General features: G+C 43.0%; 2 protein-coding genes across 11 annotated transcripts in view; both read right to left on the bottom strand.

The window, feature by feature from the left end:
• The window catches only part of trit1 (tRNA isopentenyltransferase 1), a 47,276-nt gene extending 36,176 nt beyond the window's left edge, over positions 1-11,100 (bottom strand). For all 9 annotated transcript variants that reach the window (XR_011979299.1, XR_011979300.1, XM_072676032.1 and 6 more), the window contains exon 1: positions 10,928-11,100. Coding sequence is in view for 7 of the 9 variants with exons in the window: in XM_072676032.1 (XP_072532133.1) it covers positions 10,928-11,086 (159 nt within the window). In the remaining 2 variants the exon portion in view is untranslated. The remainder of the gene's footprint in view (positions 1-10,927) is intronic.
• A 2,403-nt stretch (positions 11,101-13,503) lies between these two features.
• Positions 13,504-18,852, bottom strand: myclb (MYCL proto-oncogene, bHLH transcription factor b). Of its 2 annotated transcripts, none has more exons than XM_072674817.1 (3): positions 18,486-18,852; positions 17,167-17,847; positions 13,504-16,065 (listed from the first exon to the last, which is right to left on the bottom strand). In XM_072674817.1, the coding sequence occupies exons 2-3, from the start codon at positions 17,777-17,779 to the stop codon at positions 15,413-15,415; spliced, it is 1,266 nt and encodes a 421-aa protein (XP_072530918.1). In that variant the 5' UTR covers positions 17,780-17,847; positions 18,486-18,852; the 3' UTR covers positions 13,504-15,412. The 2 variants fall into 2 exon arrangements, with proteins under 2 accessions (XP_072530918.1, XP_072530919.1); XM_072674818.1 differs by lacking the exon at positions 18,486-18,852 and adding an exon at positions 17,928-18,205.
• Positions 18,853-20,142: the final 1,290 nt, after the last annotated feature.

Genomic DNA, 20,142 nt, shown 5'->3' with positions numbered 1-20,142 from the left:
CCAACTTTGTGGTGTGGTTTTCATTAGTGCTGTGGTTTTAATAGAGACAATATTTGTGCAGGTGTCACTGCACAGTAGAACAGTGCACCATCTCACTCAAACATTTCTAGCAATCCTATAAGCAGTGCTCTTGAAGTGTTCTTAGTCTTCCAGGCCTCAGAAAGACCAGGAAAGCGTTAGCTGCCAAGTCTTATATACTTCACTTTATCTACATAGCAATCACTGTTTGGAAATGTGTAAAAAATGACCAGAAGGGGGAAAATAGCAATTGTTAGTATATATCTGCTGATGCTTCCAAGAACATTACTGATGTGTCCAGAAGCATTCGAAGACATCCTTACAGAGAAGCTACAACAGCAACTACCATCACTAATAAAACTAACAGCAAATCTTCCACAAGCCTGTTCCAACTAACAACTAAGACCCGGTTTACATCTGGCCACCTGGCCACCTGACCGGTATCTGGACTGTATCCTGATCAGATTTTAGCCACATGCATTTACACTAGGTGGTTGAACACATCTGTGGTTGGTTAGACTGAAATCTGCCTAATCTGAAATCGCTGTGTGGGATGGCTTGTTGCCACTCATTAAGTGGTTTGAAGGATCGGATTTGAAATGTGTATTGGCCTTATGATGATATATCTGGAGCAGCCTTAAAATCATTATTAATAATAATTATTAAATGACCAGTACAGTCACCGTAGAGGTATAAGTAATATATTAAATTATGGAGCCCTACGTACCATACAGAGAGAGAGTGAGAGAGTGAGTAGAGTGTAGTAGGGAAAAAGAGGAGCAACACAAAGGAGAACTAGCGTGTGTGGGCTTAGAGGGAGCATGGCTACATGTGGTGGGACCAGCTCTTCTTTGTGTGCATGTGTGTGCATGTGGGTGTGTGTATGTGTGTGTGTAAGAGACAGACCCAGGCCGGCCCCCACCGCTCCATCTACACACTCAGACAAGCCTCCAGACAATGGGCTCAGTGTTGGACGACTGCAGCCTGACTGCTATCCACACCCAACCTCAGGCCACGCACGAGACAGCTGCTCCATACACACATTCAGAGAGGGCAAGAGAGACAGAGAGACCATGGGAAACAAGACATAGGGGATACAGACAATAAAAAAAGACCACAAACAAAAGGTACCAAAGATTATCAAAAGATGTTATTGGTAATTTTTGGGACATGGAAGGAAATGTAGTGAGGAAAGAAAAAAAAATGTGAACTAACATATGGAGAGTGTAAAGTGTGTGAGGACAACTGAAAGAGGACAACCCCCTCGATGTGTCCTCAGAATGACCTCCATCTCTCTCTGCTGCCAATCCTGAAGAATCCCCTTTTATAATAAGGCTCCCTCTGCACAGCTCCACACCTTCCTGACTCTCTATCCATCTATTTCTCCCCTGCATCCCTCCATCCTGCCTTTCCTACAGGGAACGACTCAGAAAAATCCAGGCTAATAAATCATTCATGACGTTGATCTTTTTTCTCCACCTCTGCGCTTCCACTCTAGCCATCGTTATAGAGTACCACAGCACTCAGCGCACCACTCACAGCCTGGCCCATTTCCGCAGCCCAGCCCTGTCCAGCCCAGCCCCTTCTGCACCGTTCTTAGAGAGCAGACAGAAGGCGGAAGTCGGGGAGTTTGGTTTGGTTGATGGGGGAGGCGGGGGTCGTTTATATGGACTCCAGCTCTGCGGTCAGATGAAGGTGATCTATAAACTACAAAATGCTCCAATGAAGCCACACCCAACACTGCACCAGTGCAACATCCCCATCGTCTACTCAGTCAGCAACTCCTGCCCTAGACCATTTGACCAGACACAGAAGGTCAATCTGACTGCGATCTTAATAGCCATGTTAGCAAGACGCCTTTATAAAAGGACAATAGCCTTCAAAAGCAGACAATGCACAGTGGAAATGAGGCTTGCTTTACACAGGCTACAACAGAAGTCGCTCTTAAACAAATGAGATCATGAAGCAATCAAGGAAATTCCCCACAAATTCTGTGACCGCAACTTTCAAACAACAATAGACCATCACAAAAGCCATGCCACAACGGCTAGAGCTGGGGTTGTTTACTAGACATGGCCACTAGAAAACACTGCACGTCAGATATCCTCTCACTTATGTCCATCACTCATAAGGCATGAATGATATGAAGACTGTGATCCATATGGATTTTAAGAAGCTAAAACTTCTTAAACACAAATCAGTGCTTTACTTACAGTTATGACTGTCGGTTGCCAATTGTGAACGGTCAGACAGACTGCATGATCAAAAACACGTACTCTAGGGTTGGGCAGTATAATGGTGATACTGTATACCACAGTATCTACAAATGAGGACTGTATTTCACTATTACGAAATGTCTGATGTGTCAAATTTCTGTTCCATGTCCATCTAGTACACAGCCAAAAGAGCTCACCCCGCCCATGTGCATTTAAGAGAGCCACAGGGTTGAGGTGCGGTAGGAGCTCAATGATTGATGATGGCTTCAACAAAGCCATCACCAATTCTACAAAGCAAAACACCCCCACACTAAATGGTTGCGTCACACTTAATGCTGTTGCTAAGTGTGTACAGAGTACCAACCTGTATATTTCCTACTCACAGCATCTCAAAGAAACCCACCACCAACGCAATTCTACTCTTCCTGCTCTGACTGGCACTGAGAGGGTAAAACTCAGCAGCCACAATATCATGCTCTACATGATTACGTTCCTGATGAGGTCAACAGGTTAATGTAGACTCATTAACAAAACGGTTCCACGACAGCGTAAAAGCCACTGGAGATTTACGGCTGACGAGCCCATCTTACAACCAGTTTTTCACATTTCAGATTACAGGTCCTATCAGAGGTTCCTATCAAGTTTCCTCACAGTCTGGATGAATACGGACGTCACACCAGGCACATGCCGTGTCGCCATCCCTGGCACCGGGCAGACTGACACAATTGGATTTTCATTCATTCAGCACAAATTCAATTTAGCCTCTGGTGTGTTCGGAGTGATGGAAACGATTCAAAAGGCTTGGGCTCAAAAAAAGACAACATATTCTAGACCTTTCTAGATCTTAAACACTGCAAAGAAGTACTCCATGTCCAAATGTTTGTGGACATACCTTCAAAAAAAAGGCTGGTTAAAGTAGTAGACCAGTTCAGTTCCTGGTTTAGTTCCTGGTTTGTCAACATGACCAACTTGACCATGTTGATGATTGGTCTGGTCAAGTGGATCTTGGACAAGCTGGCCATACCGGTGGACCAGCGAGGTCAGGATAGTTATGCTAGTGAACCAGCTTGGTCATACAGGTCGACGAGCCTGGACAAGTTGGCCATGCTAGTAAACAATGTAAACCAATGAACCCAAACAAAAACACATCCCTTACTGGTCAAGAGTGTACCAGCACTCAGGACATTTTACATTATTCTGTGTACTGGTGCACAAGCTGGTATACTCTAGTAAATACACTTGCAACTGTAAATTAGTCACATGGTCCAGTTTAAAAGCTGCAGTCCGAGCGCACAACACAACCATTATTTTCTCCTCACATAATTCCATAAGACAGATTGTAGGGCATAATTAGTCCATTGCAGGCTGTGAAACTAATGAAAATACTACACTGGAGATGCACCGGTAGACAGTTTTGGGAATGGCCACAGTGCAACAGTGTATACAGTATTACTGTCCTCTTACTGCGGTAGAGCTGGGCAATATGATGTGATGCACTATTTGCTTTTCTAAGCATATCAAGTATACTGTTAGTGTTTAATAAACAGTGAATGAACAGTAGTTTTTATGAATCTGCGGCTACTGATCTATATGTCTTTAAATATCGTAATCTAGTATTTTTACCACATCCTCCAGCCATAGACCACAGTATTAGGCAGTTTATGCGGGCTGTAGCGTAAGCCTGCATTATTTTAGATACATTGAGTATAAGTCAGCTCATTGGAGCTGCTGTTGACTGATGAGTATTAATAAAAACGTGTGTCTGAGAGAGTGAAGTCGAGTGGCTGGTCCTAACGTGACAGGATGTGGCCAGCTAGGCTTAGGTTAGTTAGCTAGAAGTGTTCGAGGTAACTGACAGTGAGGTGGCAGAAATCACACACATTTAAAGATAGAAAGCCTCATATCTGAGAGCACAAGTTGACCGAATGGTTTTTGGGGTGTTTTTAACTGTGTTCAATGACATGGAGTAGACAGCTACATTCAGGGTTGCTCGCTTTCCCTTTTATTCTAACTCAGTATGTTGCTAAATTTGCAACAATGGTGGACTTGTTTTTTTTTGACAATCAATTTGACAACAGATATGGTGTCATTTTGAAATACCGTTTGGAAATAGTCATCATTTCTTAATAATACGGTATTACCATTATATCACCATCCCCTAGACAACTATCATAAAATCATGCAGGCCATAATGCATCAACACCCAGGCTTCAGCATTTTGTGGCTTTCTCTCAGTGCTCTCATGCATTAGATTCCTCAACCAACAGCAGGCGAGTTACTCATGCAGGTGCGGCTCACTACCTAAGAGGTCGCAAAAACCACTCAATCACACTAATGCCCCGCATCAGCACAGCACTCCAGCCAAACTAGCATTAAAGTGCCCATATTCTACATTGTTCTTTAGAATTTAGATTTATACATAAAGAGACATAAGAGTCCACTCATGACTACAGATGAAACCAATACAGAAACTCACTATTCTCTAAGAATATGATTTGATATGAATATAATTCAAAATTATTTATAAGAAAGAAAGAAATAAAAAATAAAAACACCTCAACAAATAGAAACAGCTCCTTGCAGGTTCACAGCAGTTTTAACAGATGAATGATATTTTAAGTAAATCAAAGCGACACCTCACTCAATCGTTTCAACAAAACGAGAAATAGCTTCTTCAAATTTCCCTTTACAATTTAAAATGTGCAGAAGTTACATTCTGCACAGACACCAGAACCTAACAGTCACACCATTTAAGGTGGAAATGAACATTGCAGAAAGACTAGGGTTCCTTGGGCCAGACTCCCCAACACTACATTCCCCTACCTGTGAAACATGATTCACTTGTAAGTCACTCTTAATGAGAGCAGCAACCAAAAGCCATTAATGTAAATTAAACTGAAAGATTTTGATAAAAAAAAATGTATATCAAACTAACTAAGGTATAGTTATGCCTATAGTTTTATATAAGCTTTCCTTTAGAATTCACATTATTCCTTTGCCCGTCGACTAGAAATACAGCTATACAGAGGGCACTGTGGGAGTCTAGGAGGCGGCTGGTAATTCAAAATGTCTAGGTGTCTACGCAAACTTACAATAAGAATATTATTGGTTGTAATCATAAATTCTACATCAGATTATTTTTATTACTATTAATATTAGTTTTTCCATGTGTTTGCAAGAAACATAGGAGCAGCCAATTTATATTGCATGCCTCCTTGGGATGTGTGGTCCTTAGACATCCTAATGGTCCCTAAATAAACGATAACATCACCAGTTACTTCCTTTTCTTTATTCTTTAGAATTATAGAACCTCATTAAGTTTGCCAATCAAGCCTATTCAGAGGCAAAAACACAGTCCCACTTAAAACCCCTTAAGAGCACACATTTCTGGACAAGCTGAGAGATACAGAACTGAAAGTGAAAACAGCACTTGGATTGAGGCGTTAGAGTAGCATTACAGGATTTAACACAAAAAGGACTCCACTGGATATGCAATGTTACACAGTTCCTGCAAGCATTGTCCGGCCCGCTTCACTAAAGTTACATAGTTAGCAGCAAGCTGAGACCAGAGTGGCAGCAATAGAGACACTATTCTCTAATTCTTGCTAAAACAAGTCAGTGGTGTATCAACCATGTTTCTGGGGCTGATTATTTTAAAGTAGAAATGCTACAGAGGTTTGCTTTAAAGCACAGATGTAATTATGAACGCACCGGATCGCAGAGCGCACACACTCTTTGTTCTTTGAAGAGAAACTGTGCTCGTCCTCGGAGGATGATGTGACTCAGATCTCCAGTCAAAACGTCTGAATTTTTCATGCAATGCAGTTGGAGTTATGGAAGTGTAAGTGCTCTGCAGGCAAATTCCCTTGAGGGATTCCTAGTGAGCTCTCACTCAAAGAGACAGAACTAAAAAGCCACAGATCAGAGACTCGTGGGAATCAGAACACCTACATCCAGCCATAACAGACCACTGGGAGCTGTGGTCAAGTCAGGGTAGCGTGGAGTAGGATGCTGACTGCAGGATCTAAAAACACTGCACTGGAAATACTGGGAGGCTTACAGCATCACTTATGTTTTATAACACAGTGACTTTTACATTCTTAAGCTGAATTACCACCATAAAACCTTAGACTATTAGAGCTATTAGAGCTGAAATTACCACTGCCACACTGGTGCACACAGGTGGTACCATGCCGAAAACGGTCCCGTGCAATTAAGGTGGCCTTTAATACTAGCAGCGAACGCTGCTACAGTGGTCATAGACATACAAAGCATTTTTGTTTTGGGCAGGGGTTACTTTATTTTTTTTTTTAAGACCAAGCTGATTTTTAAATCAATTTTTAATGAGGGAGAAGCACCTTTGCTTTGCTTCAGTCTTTTGTGCAGAGTGCTCCAGGCACCTCTAGGTAAGTTATAAGTAGCCAATAGGGGTGCAATAGTACACAAGGAATGGTTCGGGTAAAAGCCACGATTCGGACCTCACAGTTTTATTTTTATTTATTTCGCTTTAGCTAATATTACATGTTAAAGCATGGGTGCCCAAACTTTTTCCATGACAAGACCCAACTGCATCCACTCTTATTCAGTATTCTGTTCTTTTACTAAATAAAATAAAAAAGACAACAATGATAATGATAACAATGATCATTTTGTGTATGTCCATCATCCTATCGGGTTTCAGAACAGCCCAGCTGTCTAAGCAAGTTTGCAAGCTCAAATCCTACCTATGCCAAAGCCACACAAGCAACTATAGGAGTCATTGATGATATTTTCACCAACAGCAAAACAACTGATTATCAGCCAAGCAATATATCCATCAGGTCCTAATAAGTAGAAAAGAAATATTAAAAGTTTGCATGTATCCCACCCCAACACTGCACCACTACCAACCCCAAGCTTCCCTTCTGGTGTTGCATATCTCAGTGGTAACACATCCAAGCATCATTGTTTTAGAAAAAAAATAAAATTAAATAAAACCAACATGCGATTGCAACAGCCATGATACCGTAGAGAAGACGGCCTGAAAAGAACAGCAAAGGAGCTCTCTTGGCCCATAAGCTACACAGCAAAAGGTACTAAGCTGTCCGGGCTTTTATAAGCCAGCAGTGCATTCCTCTACACCAAAGCAACATCTCCAAGACCGCTCGTCACTTTCACAGCGATCCATAGCCGAGACCAGCAAAAAAGTGGTCAGAACTGGTTCCACCTCACTGACCCTCAAAGCACAAAGGTCTTTCCATACCCTTGTGAGTTAAAGGCAGCCAGTCCTGCTTTCAGTTCTGCGAATGACCCATTAAATTGCCCTTCAGGACCTCAAAGACCTCATGTGAAAGGAGGGCTACGTTCAAAATCCCTTTTTATCCCACTCGCTCTCCAGGCAAACGCCCATCTATGAGGTTCCCATGAGTCCTCACACAATCACATATCCTTTGAATTATGACCTCCTTGACCCTTGATGGCAGGGCTCCTCCGAATGGCCCAGACCATGGGTGTCCACCACTCCATTATTAAAATATGCAAACTTAACACGGTCGCATTAACAATCGTGCCCTCACTTGCTCTCTTGCGCCCTGTACAGTACTGCTATTCAAAATGTAAATAATGTCCTATGCAAGCTGCAGAGCCACTGAATGCGAGGGGTGGCCAGCGGAGGCTCCTGAACACAATAAGAGTGTGGGAACCAATTCAGCATGACAATGGTGGCTTCCCAATGGCGTCTCCGCAACACTGATCACATCACGACAGTCGTCCTGCACGAACCCCTCTCCCTCTCGAGCAAATCTGTATGCTCCATCGCTAATACAAATGCAGCTTATCCACGCATGCGCGCGCGCACACACACACACTCCAACAGGAGTCTGAGAACCAGCTTGTTGCTCAGTGTGTGGCAATCCCGCTAAAGTGAAGAGGCAGGAATTTTATTAGCGTAACCTAGTTAACTGTACCAGGTGACACACGCAAACTCTCAAAGGAGCAATACATGCTCAAGGTCAAAGAACAAAAGACAAGGGGGCTGGTCCTGAATTAAAAAGGTGGCAAATGCAATGAAGGGTGAAAAGATGACTGTGGCAGAGAGGTTCATTCAATCTGAAGTTCAAGGGTAAAACCTCAGAACTAATTTGCCAGTAAAAGACAAGGTCAACTGAACTATAAGGGATATTTAATCAACATGAGGGAAAACTTCCTTCTACCTATACAGTGTATATAGCGCATGCAGTGTAAATCATACAATTCAGTGGATAAAATGATGTCTAGTGAAAACACAATAAACAATGACGAGGAGATGAAAAAGAGCAATAAAGGGTTCATGTGTCATTTGTGGGGCTACTACGTACAGGGCAGCATGATGGACTTCAACTTGAAGGACAGAAAATAGCCACTAATGCTTTAAAACTGTAATATCAAAAGACAAAGCCCTTTTTACATGACCTAGGCCTAATTTATGCTCTGTATAATCAAATTATTTGTATTATTAGTAGTAGTACTGTAGTATTATAAATAAATAGCTTGTCAAATAAATTACTGAATGAATAAATAATCAAAAAATATTACAATTTATTAGAAATAAATAGTACTAATAGCTTATACTATTAGTACAAACATATACTAACTGAGGAACGGGTTTCTGCTTCACTGTGGGCCCCAGAGTGGTCCAGCGGACTATGGTGCTGTCACTATTATTAATGGGTCGCTGGTTCGAATCCCGGTCATGCTGCTAGCCATCGGCACCCAGGGTCCCGAGAGAGCACAACTGGCCTAGACGGCGCTCGGTCTCTCTCTCTCTCTCTCTCTCTCTCTCTCTCTCTATCTCTCCCTCAATCGCCTCGCTGCAGTGATGCCCGTCGCTGGCGTCTGTGAATGGCATCATGGCGTATGTGCGTCGGAGGGGGCGTATGTGTGTGGTAGGGGAATGGGTAAAAATCGGATACTTTCGAAATATACATATATTCAAAACATATTGCTGGGGCATTAGAAATTAGAATTAGAAAAACGATTTACTACAGAATCTTTAAAAATATTCCTCTTCATTGCTCCTTCATTAACATATAGACGATCACCCAAACCTTGGAATATTTTGACTACTTGGAGATGGTGTTTGCAGAAATCCAAATCAAGCCCTCATACACCATACTGACATACTGACCATACTACCCAGGTCAAATCCCTGACCACTCTTCACTCATATTACTTCAAAATCTGCCCCTTATTTTCTACACAACCAGTGAAAAACACGTCCCTCTATATGCAACAGGGCCGAGGCCTGGAGGGGTTAACCAGCCATGTTTGATTACCAACAGCAATATGAGGCCAATTTCCTTTTAAACCATGCATCTCATCTTACAATGTTACAGAAAGTGACCATATTCCAATACTATGACCAAAAAGACCAGTCCAGCCTCCTTCTCTAATCTGAAAGCCACTGCAGAGCTCTTCTTCTAGTTTGGACATATGCAAACCCTGTTAGCTGGTGGGCTAAATGGAGGATGGTGGTATCACGTCTTTCCCTCACTACCTTCCTCTGGGTTTAGTCTACTGCCCCTGCTCAAATTCAGTACACATGTACTGAATGTAGCTGATATCTAGTAGCTGATATCTAGTAGCTGATATCTAGTTTGCAGCCATAATGCTCCACTAACAGCTCTGCGAGCTAGAGCTGGGTGCTGCTAAGCTAACAGCAGCACGGCCCCCTGTTTAGTCGTTTCATGCCATGCTAGCTTGTTAGCCCCATGCTAGCTAGGTTAGCTCGTGGCTGCAGCGTTCGAGAAATAGAGCTAAAGCACAGCCTCTGTTTCTAATGCAGAAATACTTTAGATAGTGAAGATTAATGCTCTAGAAACAGTCAATGATACAACAATAATAAAACAACAACGGCGAGGTCTCCCACCTTTTGTTTTCCCTGTGTATGAAAGCCATCATTGAAAAAGAGACACTGCTGTGTTGTACAGAACCAGACTCAGACATTTAGCTAGCTACCTTTAACTACTGCTGTGAGGCTGATGAACTACAGGACTGCAGGACTGCAGGACTATCTAGCTACATGGATGGTGTATTTCTAAGATAAGCAGATCTTCACAAGGAACACAGAGGCCTGTAGAGCAGTGATTCCCAAACCTGGCCCTGGAGGACCCCCATGCCCTGCACGTTTGAATGTTTACCCAAGCTGACAAGCTGGCAAGTCCTTATTGAGGTGTAGGTGGTGTTAGCAGCAGGAGAAACACCCAAAATGTGCATGGCAGGGGACATTTCTTCCAGGACCAGGGATGGGATGGGATCCACTACTGTAGAGCACATGCATCCATCTTGGCTAGCTGGCATTAGCTCGGTGCTGATGGCAGAGCATGGACTGCAGATGAAAGGTCAACAGAAAGTAAATAACGTGGAAATATATAGCTAACACAGCCTAACGACTTGACACGTCAACAGGGACCGCGAATAAGCCTGGCAGGTCACCTCACTGTAGGCTATCTACACGATGACAGCCCTCTCTTCTGGGCCCACCGCTTCTGAACAACGCTGAAACGACATCTAACGCTCAATGCAGTATTAATATCTATGTTTGTTAAGTTGCGATGCATCGATATCTCGTCCATATTCTAATTATGTAATATTAGCTCGCTATCTCTCCAAAGTCGACCTAATCGCCAGGGCCTTTCACGTGTTCCAGTCTTCATGCGACCATGTGGCGAACTCACCTGCATGGAATCTGCGCTTATGATCTCCCCCTGCACTCTCTTCCCGAGCTCAATGGCCAGCTTGGATTTGCCGGTACCGGTAGCCCCTAAAATCACGACCAGAGAAGGGACGATACGTTTCCCCAGCGCACGCTGCACAGCCCCAGTGGCGGCGGCCATGACGGAGACTCCGCGGTGCTCCAAACTGCTACTGCGCATGCGCGAATAGCCCTGACGAAGGCGAAGTGAGCTGTAGCCTAGGCAACCCGAAGCTGTTTCCATAGCAGCGCAGAGTAGGCGCTGATCTTCAAGTCATCGGATGTGCCATAGACAAGGAGGAACGAGTGATGTGTGTGATATGTAGATCGTACGACACGTTTCGTCCCACTAAAACGACCCAGAGCGGACAACCACAACTGCTATTCCTTTAACAACTGTACAAACCCTTTTCACACACGTCTCATGAGCTTTTTAAAGTCCCCGGCCCTCCCAGCTGCCACTCTCTCACTGTTAAAACCTTAATAAGCTTTTCTGCATTCCCGCTGAGACAGGGTGAGATCAGGTAAAGGGAGGGGGGGTGGGAGGGGGGTTCAGCTCAAACAGCAGAGCAGCCAAAGCCTCCAGTCACTCCAGCCGAGTGATCTTGATGGACGTCCTGTTGTTGGTTTCTCTCAGTTTTTTTATTTTTTAATTATTTTATTATTATTTTTTTTTATTATGTTTTCAGACTCTTAGTACTCTATATAGTACACTGAGTACATTTAAACTGGGTCATTATTGAATGTATTATTATTATCATTATTATTATTGTTATTATTAAGTAAGTAGTAGAGCTGGGCAATATGACTGTATAATTAATGTGATAAACTATGTTTCTCTGCTGTTTTTCTAAGCGTATCATGGATATTCTTTAAAAACACTAACCAACTGCATGGTTCCTTACAAAGAGTGCAATTTGCCATGTTTAGTTTGGTGTTGTGTAGCAAATGTGTTTATATATATATATATATATATATATATATACACACACACACACACACACACATATATATATATATATATATATATATATATATATATATATATATATATTCATTTTTTTTTATTAATTGTTTTTGAATTATTAAAATTTGAATCAAAATAAAAACTTTGTTTGACATAAATGTGATTATATCTTTATGCATTGTGAAGTGATATGTTTACCATATTGCCCACCCCTAACCTCTAGTAAATCCAAATAAAGATGTTTTAGGAGAATATTCCATAAGTGCTAATGTATACTTACAGCAGGAGTGTAACAAAATTCCTAGTTTGTATGTAGGACAGAACACTTTTCAATCTTGAAAATGGGCCATTATTAGAGACATTATAGAGAGACATTATTAGAGAACAGCACAACCCCTGTATTACAGTAAGCGAGGTTACTATAAGACAATCTTGTGGGAATATTATATGAAAGAATAAAAAACAGTATAGCTTTACTGTAGTGTATAAATATTATAGTGTCATGTAGTATTACTGTAGATAAAGTTATGCTGAATTACTCTGACATTTGTTTTCCCACCGAGTGCTGCATCATCCCAGCTCTTCTAGGAGGCTGTGAGCCTTAAGTGGGCCAGTAGGAGAGATATAGTGGGACACAGCTCAGCTTCCACCTTTAAAATAAGCTGTCATACATATTTCATATTACACATATGTCATACATATGCACTTGATGTATGAAAGAAACCATTGCCCACTACAGTGACATCACATCAATCCCATCCTTTCACGTTTCAGCACACATCCCAACAAAACTGATTGCCATTGGACGGCACAGTAACACTAAAAACTGAAATGACCAACTTCACCAACCTGTGCAGGGCCCGCTTAACCTGGACTCACCCTAGCGCCTGCAGTGGAGTGGATTTTTTAAGGTTCACAATGCACACGCTTTTGTTGACTTCCTGAAGCGCATTGACTCAATGTGAAGGAAAAAAAAAAGAATAGCTGGTTTGTTGCTATGGAAACTGAACGACCTGCGCCATGGAAAAAAGAGACGCCGGTTGCCACAGCAACCAGTGTGCTGCAAGCGTCCGCGTGCATGAAATGATCCAAACAGATTTCCTCACCCTCGCTGCTGCAGGTGAGGCATGGAGGAACACGGGCTGCTGTTCACAGTGTGTGTGAAGCAGGAGACCCTGTCTTACGATACCTGTGAACAGCCTAGTAGTAGTAAGGTGATGAAGGATTAGTGGTAAAACGTCTTGAAGGTTGCACCGCACTTTTTCTGCAAAAACTGGGACAGCGGCCCACGGCACAGTTATCCTGATTCCCAGAATGATCTTAATTTCCACTATTAGTCAGCCCAGTCCTTCAGTCAAGAGACTGCAGCCCTTTTTGCAAAAAGTGAAGCAGTCAGTATTATTTCTCAGTCTATACGCACCTGTCAGGAGAAGTTCCTAGCCGTCAGTACTGTACATCCATTCAGGTGTCAAAAAAGCTCCCTTAAAAAGTGGATCTCAGTTAAATGGGAAAGTTAAAAGCTGACATGCAAACCTTTGCAATAATGTCACCGACACATTCAAATGATTTGATTTGAATTTATTAATTGTCTGACTTCTATAGGCTCATGAGGTACTGAAAACAAAGTGCTTAATGCTGCTGCCATGCTCCCAGTGCATGCCCACAATGGCCACCAGGAGAGCGCAAAACAAGCATGAAAGAAAGGACTAAACAAATCCTTTAAGAACCAAACGTCCAACACAAGAGAAAAGAGGAACCTAGCAAAATTCAGACAACAGACACACAACCAAAACAGTAGTAGGTTGATGGTGGCATATGCAGTTGAGGAAAGCAAGTTAAGGCTGGTGGAGTCTAGTGGAGTTCATGGTTCAGTGAGGAGCTACAGTGAGTGAGGGAAGTGCTACTGCAGTTCTTACTTGGGCGTGAACCAATGCCTGAAGGGGGGAAAAAAAAATTGGATTGTACACCTGAGAAAGAAACACAAGCAGTGATGTTCTGGATTAACGCTCAGTCCAGGTGCAAGTACTATGGCTTCTTTTATCCTCGAAAACAAATGATTTTCCAAAAATACTTTGGTAGAAGGTATTCAGTAGAGTTGAGAAAGAGCTGGGTATGTGAGGTTGGTGCACCAAAAGAACATTTGTTGAACTGTCTCTCAAAGGACTTTCAATGGGTGGCACTGTAGCTGAAACTGCCAAACTTAGGTCTGGCATGAGATGGGTATTAGTGATGGGTGAAGAAAGCATATGCCACCAAGGAGAACGAAAAGAACAAACAGAGCAAATTACATACACAAAGAAATACTGAAATCTGTAGGAAAATAGAGTACAAAAGTCTCTTTTTAACATTTATGACTAACCTATTTAAAGATTTTACACACGCAAAAACAACAAAAATAAAAATAAATCCACAAGATGAAATGAGTAGGCAGTGAAAACAGCATCAAAGTGGCTAGTGATAAAAAGTAAAGTTGATAGTGTAGTTTTATTTATTTATTTTTATGCCTTTTTTTTTTGTAACTTTTCTTAACAAAAATAGAAGCTTTGATACTCATAAGAGTAAGCCGAGTGGGCCAACCGAGTTCTAGGATTCATGAGGGGGGGAAAGAGGAAAAAGAAAATGTTAATCAAATAAACAGCATTGATTTTGGTATTTAAACAGAAAGCATATATAATATTTTACACATGGATCTACAGCAGAGCTATTATGTACAAATATGTCACAGTTTATGTACACTGCAAGGCTGTGTAAGGCATTGACTCAAATGTGCACCAATAGAATATTTTTACTGAGAAAACAAATCTGTGAACTTTACAGACAGACAGCTAACAGCAATGCAGCCAACTGCCCGTCTGCTAAACTCCAGTCCTGGCGGAATATTGCAGTGGGCCACAAACTTCACTTTGAAATAATTTGGACAAAATGTTAGTAATGGTACGGCAGGGCATTAAAATTACACGTTTCAGCTTTCAGTAAGCTTAGGAAATCAGATTTTTGTTTTTTCACAGATTCCATCACAAAGAAATTGGTTTATTAGGGCGGCTACACGTGCATACAGGCTAAATGCTACATTTCAAATAATGCCTAACTGGCATGCTAACTCAACATTACCGAATATCCCCAACTAGGATTGTTCTAATGTGGTAAAGAAATCTGGGGCCATCGTCGTCAATCATCTTTTACCTAAGGTACAAATAAATCAGCAGGGCCTTCTTTGGGAAAGTGAGTGAAGTTTATGTAATCTATAACACACCAGGAGAAACAGACACCTTATTAGTCTGCAAGTATCCCCTCTCCATGACCCCACAATCAAATGTGCAAAAAACAAAACAAAACAAAACAAAAATAATAATATTTATAATAATAATACAAAATAAAGTACAGGTGTCTTTGCTTTTAAATATCTCCATTTTTTTCTTTTTTTTTTTTTTTTTTTTACATACGACTTGTGAGCAGTTCTTAGGACTGGACTGGCTGCTTCGATGTTGGACCGTCCATAACTTAGGAGCGTTTTAGTTCTGCTAGCCTTCGAAGTAGCTGCTGCTGCCTGTTCTTGAGCTGCTTCTTCTCCTGGGCCTTCTGCTTGTCAGTAATGTGCATTACACGTAAGTACTCCGCCGCTTTGGTCAGGATCACCACCTTTGGTGTCTTTGGACAGTCCACCAGGCTAGGAATCTCATCCCTCAAGGCCAGGAAGCGTGAGCGCAGGTCGTTGCGTCTCTTGCGTTCCAGGAAGTTGTGGTTCTTGCGTCTGTCCATGTCTTCGCTGTCTGAGCTCTGAGGGCTGGACGGCTGGGATTTGGGGCTGTGGTGGGATGAGGGGTGGGGCGGGGATGCAGGCATAGCCTGTGCCGGCATGGAAACAGCAGCAACAGGCAAGTGGGGTTTGCTCTCAAGGGCGTGCGGCGTGGAGCCTGTCCGTGGTTGAGAAGTCTCCTGACGGACCCTCTTACGAGGGGGCTCGACGTCGGCATGGCTGTCGGGGGAGGGGGCGGCGTAGTTGTGCTGCTGCTGGTGGATAGAGATGTGAAAGCGCTTCATGCCAGGGTCGTAGGGGTCAGCACGCACGGTGATCGTGACCGGCTTACGGGAACTAACCAGCCGCTGCTTGTTGTGCTTGTGCTCGACCGTCACCACATCGATCTCCTCGTCATCTGAAAATCAAACAAAAAAATATATATATATATATATTTAAAAACAACAAAAAAAAGGATTACTGACAAATTAGCTTGCATGCTTCCTAAAAGCTGATCATTAACCTTGCACTAATGTGGCACACATAAACCACCGATAATGCGATTATGTAAGATTAATTTTAGTGCACATTCATCTTCATTGATGGTTATGCATTGGATATGTGGATGGAGCCGTGAGTGCCGCCAAAAGTACTGCACGTGTTCTGGAGCTCTTGTAAACACAGACGGGCTATTAGAGTTAGAGGCAACACTGCATTCAAATGCATTCAAGGTTGACACATGAGTCATCACAGCTGAGCATCCAAACCACAGTGTCTGATAACCAGTTTCATTTATTAAAAAAAAAAAAAAAACAAACAAAAGAAACAAGGACATGACCTAGAAGCCTGCCCAGATACTGAAGACAACCTTGGGTTTGCTAACCTTCGAACATGTTGTGGTGTTCTGAAGTGATAAGGCAAAAACCCAGAAGACCTCACTGCCGAGAAGTCAACTCCTGAACACTCTGAACTGGGTATGTTAGACATTTCTGCATAAAGTCTGTACGGTTTTCACACCAACAAATATGGCACCAAAAACATATATCCGAGAGAGGTCTAGGATCAGAGAAATTCAGCGGTCTTGCGCAGCTTTTTAAATGTAGCCACATTTCTCACTGGTTCCTCCTTCAGCTGATCGTTCTCTACTCCCCGCCCACAAGCACAACAATCCATCCCGTTGTTTGAGTTTAGGAATGTAGGACTATGGCACAAGTCCACACAGACATTCCACACATGAGGTCAACCTCAAAAGCGAGGCTACATTGCATAACTGGTATAACACCTCTACATAAGTGCGTGTTATGCACCGGCTGAACTGCATTAAAACTAATGGAAACTGAAGAACTACCATTTGTATGCTTTAGAGTAAAAATCATGGCCTTTTAAATGATCACTTCAAGCTGTTTTGCATTTAAGCAGTAAGCACACTTGAGTACAACAATCCTTTAGTGAGTCAACACACACCCACCCTGCATGCACCATCTTGCACTTGGATCAATGTCAAGGACTATGAGCCTACCAGAGGAGTCGCTGCGTGACTCTGACCCGGACGACACCTGTTTCTTGCAGCTGCTGCTCAGGGGGAAGGTCAGGACAGCCGCTGGATCCACGCAATCTGTGGCCAAGCTGTTGAGAACAGGCGCGGCATCTGCAGGGACACCCTGCGACTTGCTGGGGTGCGTGGAGTTAGTCTGGAGAGCAAAGGGCAGCTTGGCCTGGCCCGAACAAGACAAGCGCTCACTGACCACTTTCTCAAGCCGCTGGCTGGCAGAAAAGCCGCTCCACATGCAGTCCTGGATAATGATGGAGCTCAGGTTACCGAAGGTCTTCTCCGCGCTGACTTTACACTGTCCCTCATGCTCCTCGTCCTGCCCCAAAAACTGGGACACCCATTCCAGCTTGTCCCCTAGGGAGGGATACGCTGCCCCACCGGCACCCTCCGCTGTCCTGATGGGCGACATGGGCGGGGTTGGCACGAGCTCGAACTTCTTCCAAATATCCTCGCTCGGGGCGGTGGACTTGAAAAAATCCTCATCCAGGTTGTGGTCGTCATAGAAATAGTGCTGGTACTGGTCGCATTCCTCCATCTCCCACCTGTCACAAGGCGGAGCGTTCGCACTGATTCCTGGCATTGGTCTCCTCAACCTCCTCCTCCTCCTCAACTTCAGACCGAGTCACACACAGTCACAGCACAGAAGATCTGGAAGAGAACAGGGAAACCTTTACTACCACGTCAGAAACTGAAGTTATGTGTGTTGTAGAAATGAAAAATCATCATACTACTCCAGTCGTCCCGTTGACTGCCCTCAGGTCACCTTGCCCTATATTCAAATAAACATCAATGGGGGGTGGGAGGCTGAAATGGCCCAGATGTACTCCTAGGTCATTAATCAGACTTATGCTGTGTCCATTTCATTGCAGCTCTAAAATCAGGTGGTTTTCTGAAATAGCAGACTAATTAGAGAGGGGGGGCAGTGTGCTTTAGGTGTGTTTTGGGTTTCTACCATCAAAGTGTGAGCTCACTGTGGTGGTAGAGCCTGAAAAAGTTTCGCAACACACTTGTATTACACAACATGATGCAGTGTCAGTGGGGTTTAAGCCACAGCAGAGAGTTGGCTCCCAGTTCTTGTGGGGAAATGACCTAGGTGCTCTTCACTGAACACTTGCTGAGGAGCTACTGATTCAACCAAGCCCTGAAAGATCAGAGACTCAGACTTCACCTATGGACTTCCAGCTGATTCAGCTGAGGCATCAGTGATCCAACTACTCAACTATTCAACTCAACAAAGCCACGGAGTCGAATAAGACCCAACCCAACCCAACTCCTTACACCCTTACCGTAAATTAATCCCAAGCGTCCGTATCCTGCAAGACATTGGAGTCGCGAAAATCCACAGCGAGACTGTTGTTGCTGCTGAACACACTCGGTCCTGCTGCTTCTGCTGATTACGTCCCAGCACTTTCACTCCGACCCCGACTTCTGCAAAGGGGGCTTTCCAACAAACATGAACCGTCCTGAGAGAAAAATCAATCCCTTTTCCGTACGTGTCCAAACCTCTTGGCGTGGCTCGACTGCGGTGTTGCTGCTGTTGCTGCTGTTGTTGTTGTTGTTGTTTCTCAGGCTGACCTGATCAATCTTTCCTAGAGAAAAGTGTGTGAAGGATCCCGAAGTGAACACACGAGCGGCTCAGTGCCACACTGCGGCTTCACTCACTCTGGATCCTTGAAGCAACTCCAGCGCGGTTTAATCCACTAGAGCGGGCGGGCTGATTTGCATAAAAGGCTGGTAGTAGTCGCGTAGCCACGCCCCCATTTAAAGAGCCAGGGCCTTTCAGAGAGGCAATAGGGCTGCATGCTCTAGTTAAAATCAGGCATGCTCCTTATCTGGGTGAGACATTCAATATCACATGAGCCTGACAGACACTCACATTTCCTCAAAGCGTTGTTATTAATATTGTTATTAATATTAAGTGTCCATAAAGCAAAGTAAGACGTTCATTGTACAGTGTAGCTGCTTGTTTCTGCTGTGCACATGACAAAAAACTCTTGAATCTTGAATCATACGAATCATTAGGGCTTGTATGATATTATGCACAGCACATTTTATGCACTTTTTGCATGCTCAATGTTTACATTGCATAAATAGGAGTAAGATCTTCTTCCTGGGCCCGGCGCCTACCCGGACTCGTTGGGCGCAAGGCAGCCCGTTATCGTTTCATGTGACACAATCTGTACCATGTATGAATACATATCAGACAAATAAACATAAAAAACAGTCATTTGATTTCGTGTGATTTACAGGATTCTCATGAAACAGAATTTTGACTTTAATACAGATATAAGATAAGATAGATAGTCCTTTATTAGTCCCGCAGTGGGGAAATTCACAGTGTAACAGCAGAAAGGGATAGCAGGACACTCAGTTACAAAAATTTAGATAAATAATTTACACTATGTACACAATATAAATAAGAATTAAAAGAGCAATAACAATATTATTTACAGCAAAAGACTCTTAATTGCACATGGGGGTGGGATATTGCACATAGTATTCCCTGAAAAATCACCACGCTTTTGTTGTCTATTGTGCCTAGAGTCATAAACAACACTAAACTACCAAAGAAACTTAACTTAAAAACTTCTAAATTGGAAAAAAGTTAGAAAAAGCTCAGAAGTGAGCAGGAGCTGCTGCAACAGGCTGCCACCTCCGCGGCGCCATCTTGGAACAAGAGTGTATTATTGTGAGATCTGATAACTAGACTGATATTTTATAGATTCCATTCATTATTAGAAAATTGTTTAAACATTTGTAAACAGCATATGTGTCCGAACCACATCTCTCAGTGTCCAAGTACAGATTTTCCACACTCCCTTACCTTACACTCAACAGGGAAGACAGACTGGCCTTCCAAGTTACATTAATTGCTCATTGAAATACCTGCAGTTAGCAAATCTGAGGGCCAGTTTTGAATACACCTAAGCATACAGGTGCCAA

This window comes from Salminus brasiliensis, chromosome 3 (assembly GCF_030463535.1).
Source record: "Salminus brasiliensis chromosome 3, fSalBra1.hap2, whole genome shotgun sequence".
Classification (NCBI taxonomy): Eukaryota; Metazoa; Chordata; class Actinopteri; order Characiformes; family Bryconidae; genus Salminus; species Salminus brasiliensis.
Note: the sequence above shows the minus strand (reverse complement) of the source record. Positions and strands in the feature narration are given on the sequence as shown.

Excerpts from the sequence above, each read along its gene's own strand:
- myclb (XM_072674817.1), bottom strand. The coding sequence starts at position 17,779 with ATGCCAGGAATCAGTGCGAACGCTCCGCCTTGTGACAGGTGGGAGATG. Across the intron at positions 16,066-17,166 it reads GTCACGCAGCGACTCCTCTG|ATGACGAGGAGATCGATGTG; the intron begins GTAGGCTCATAG and ends TTTGATTTTCAG.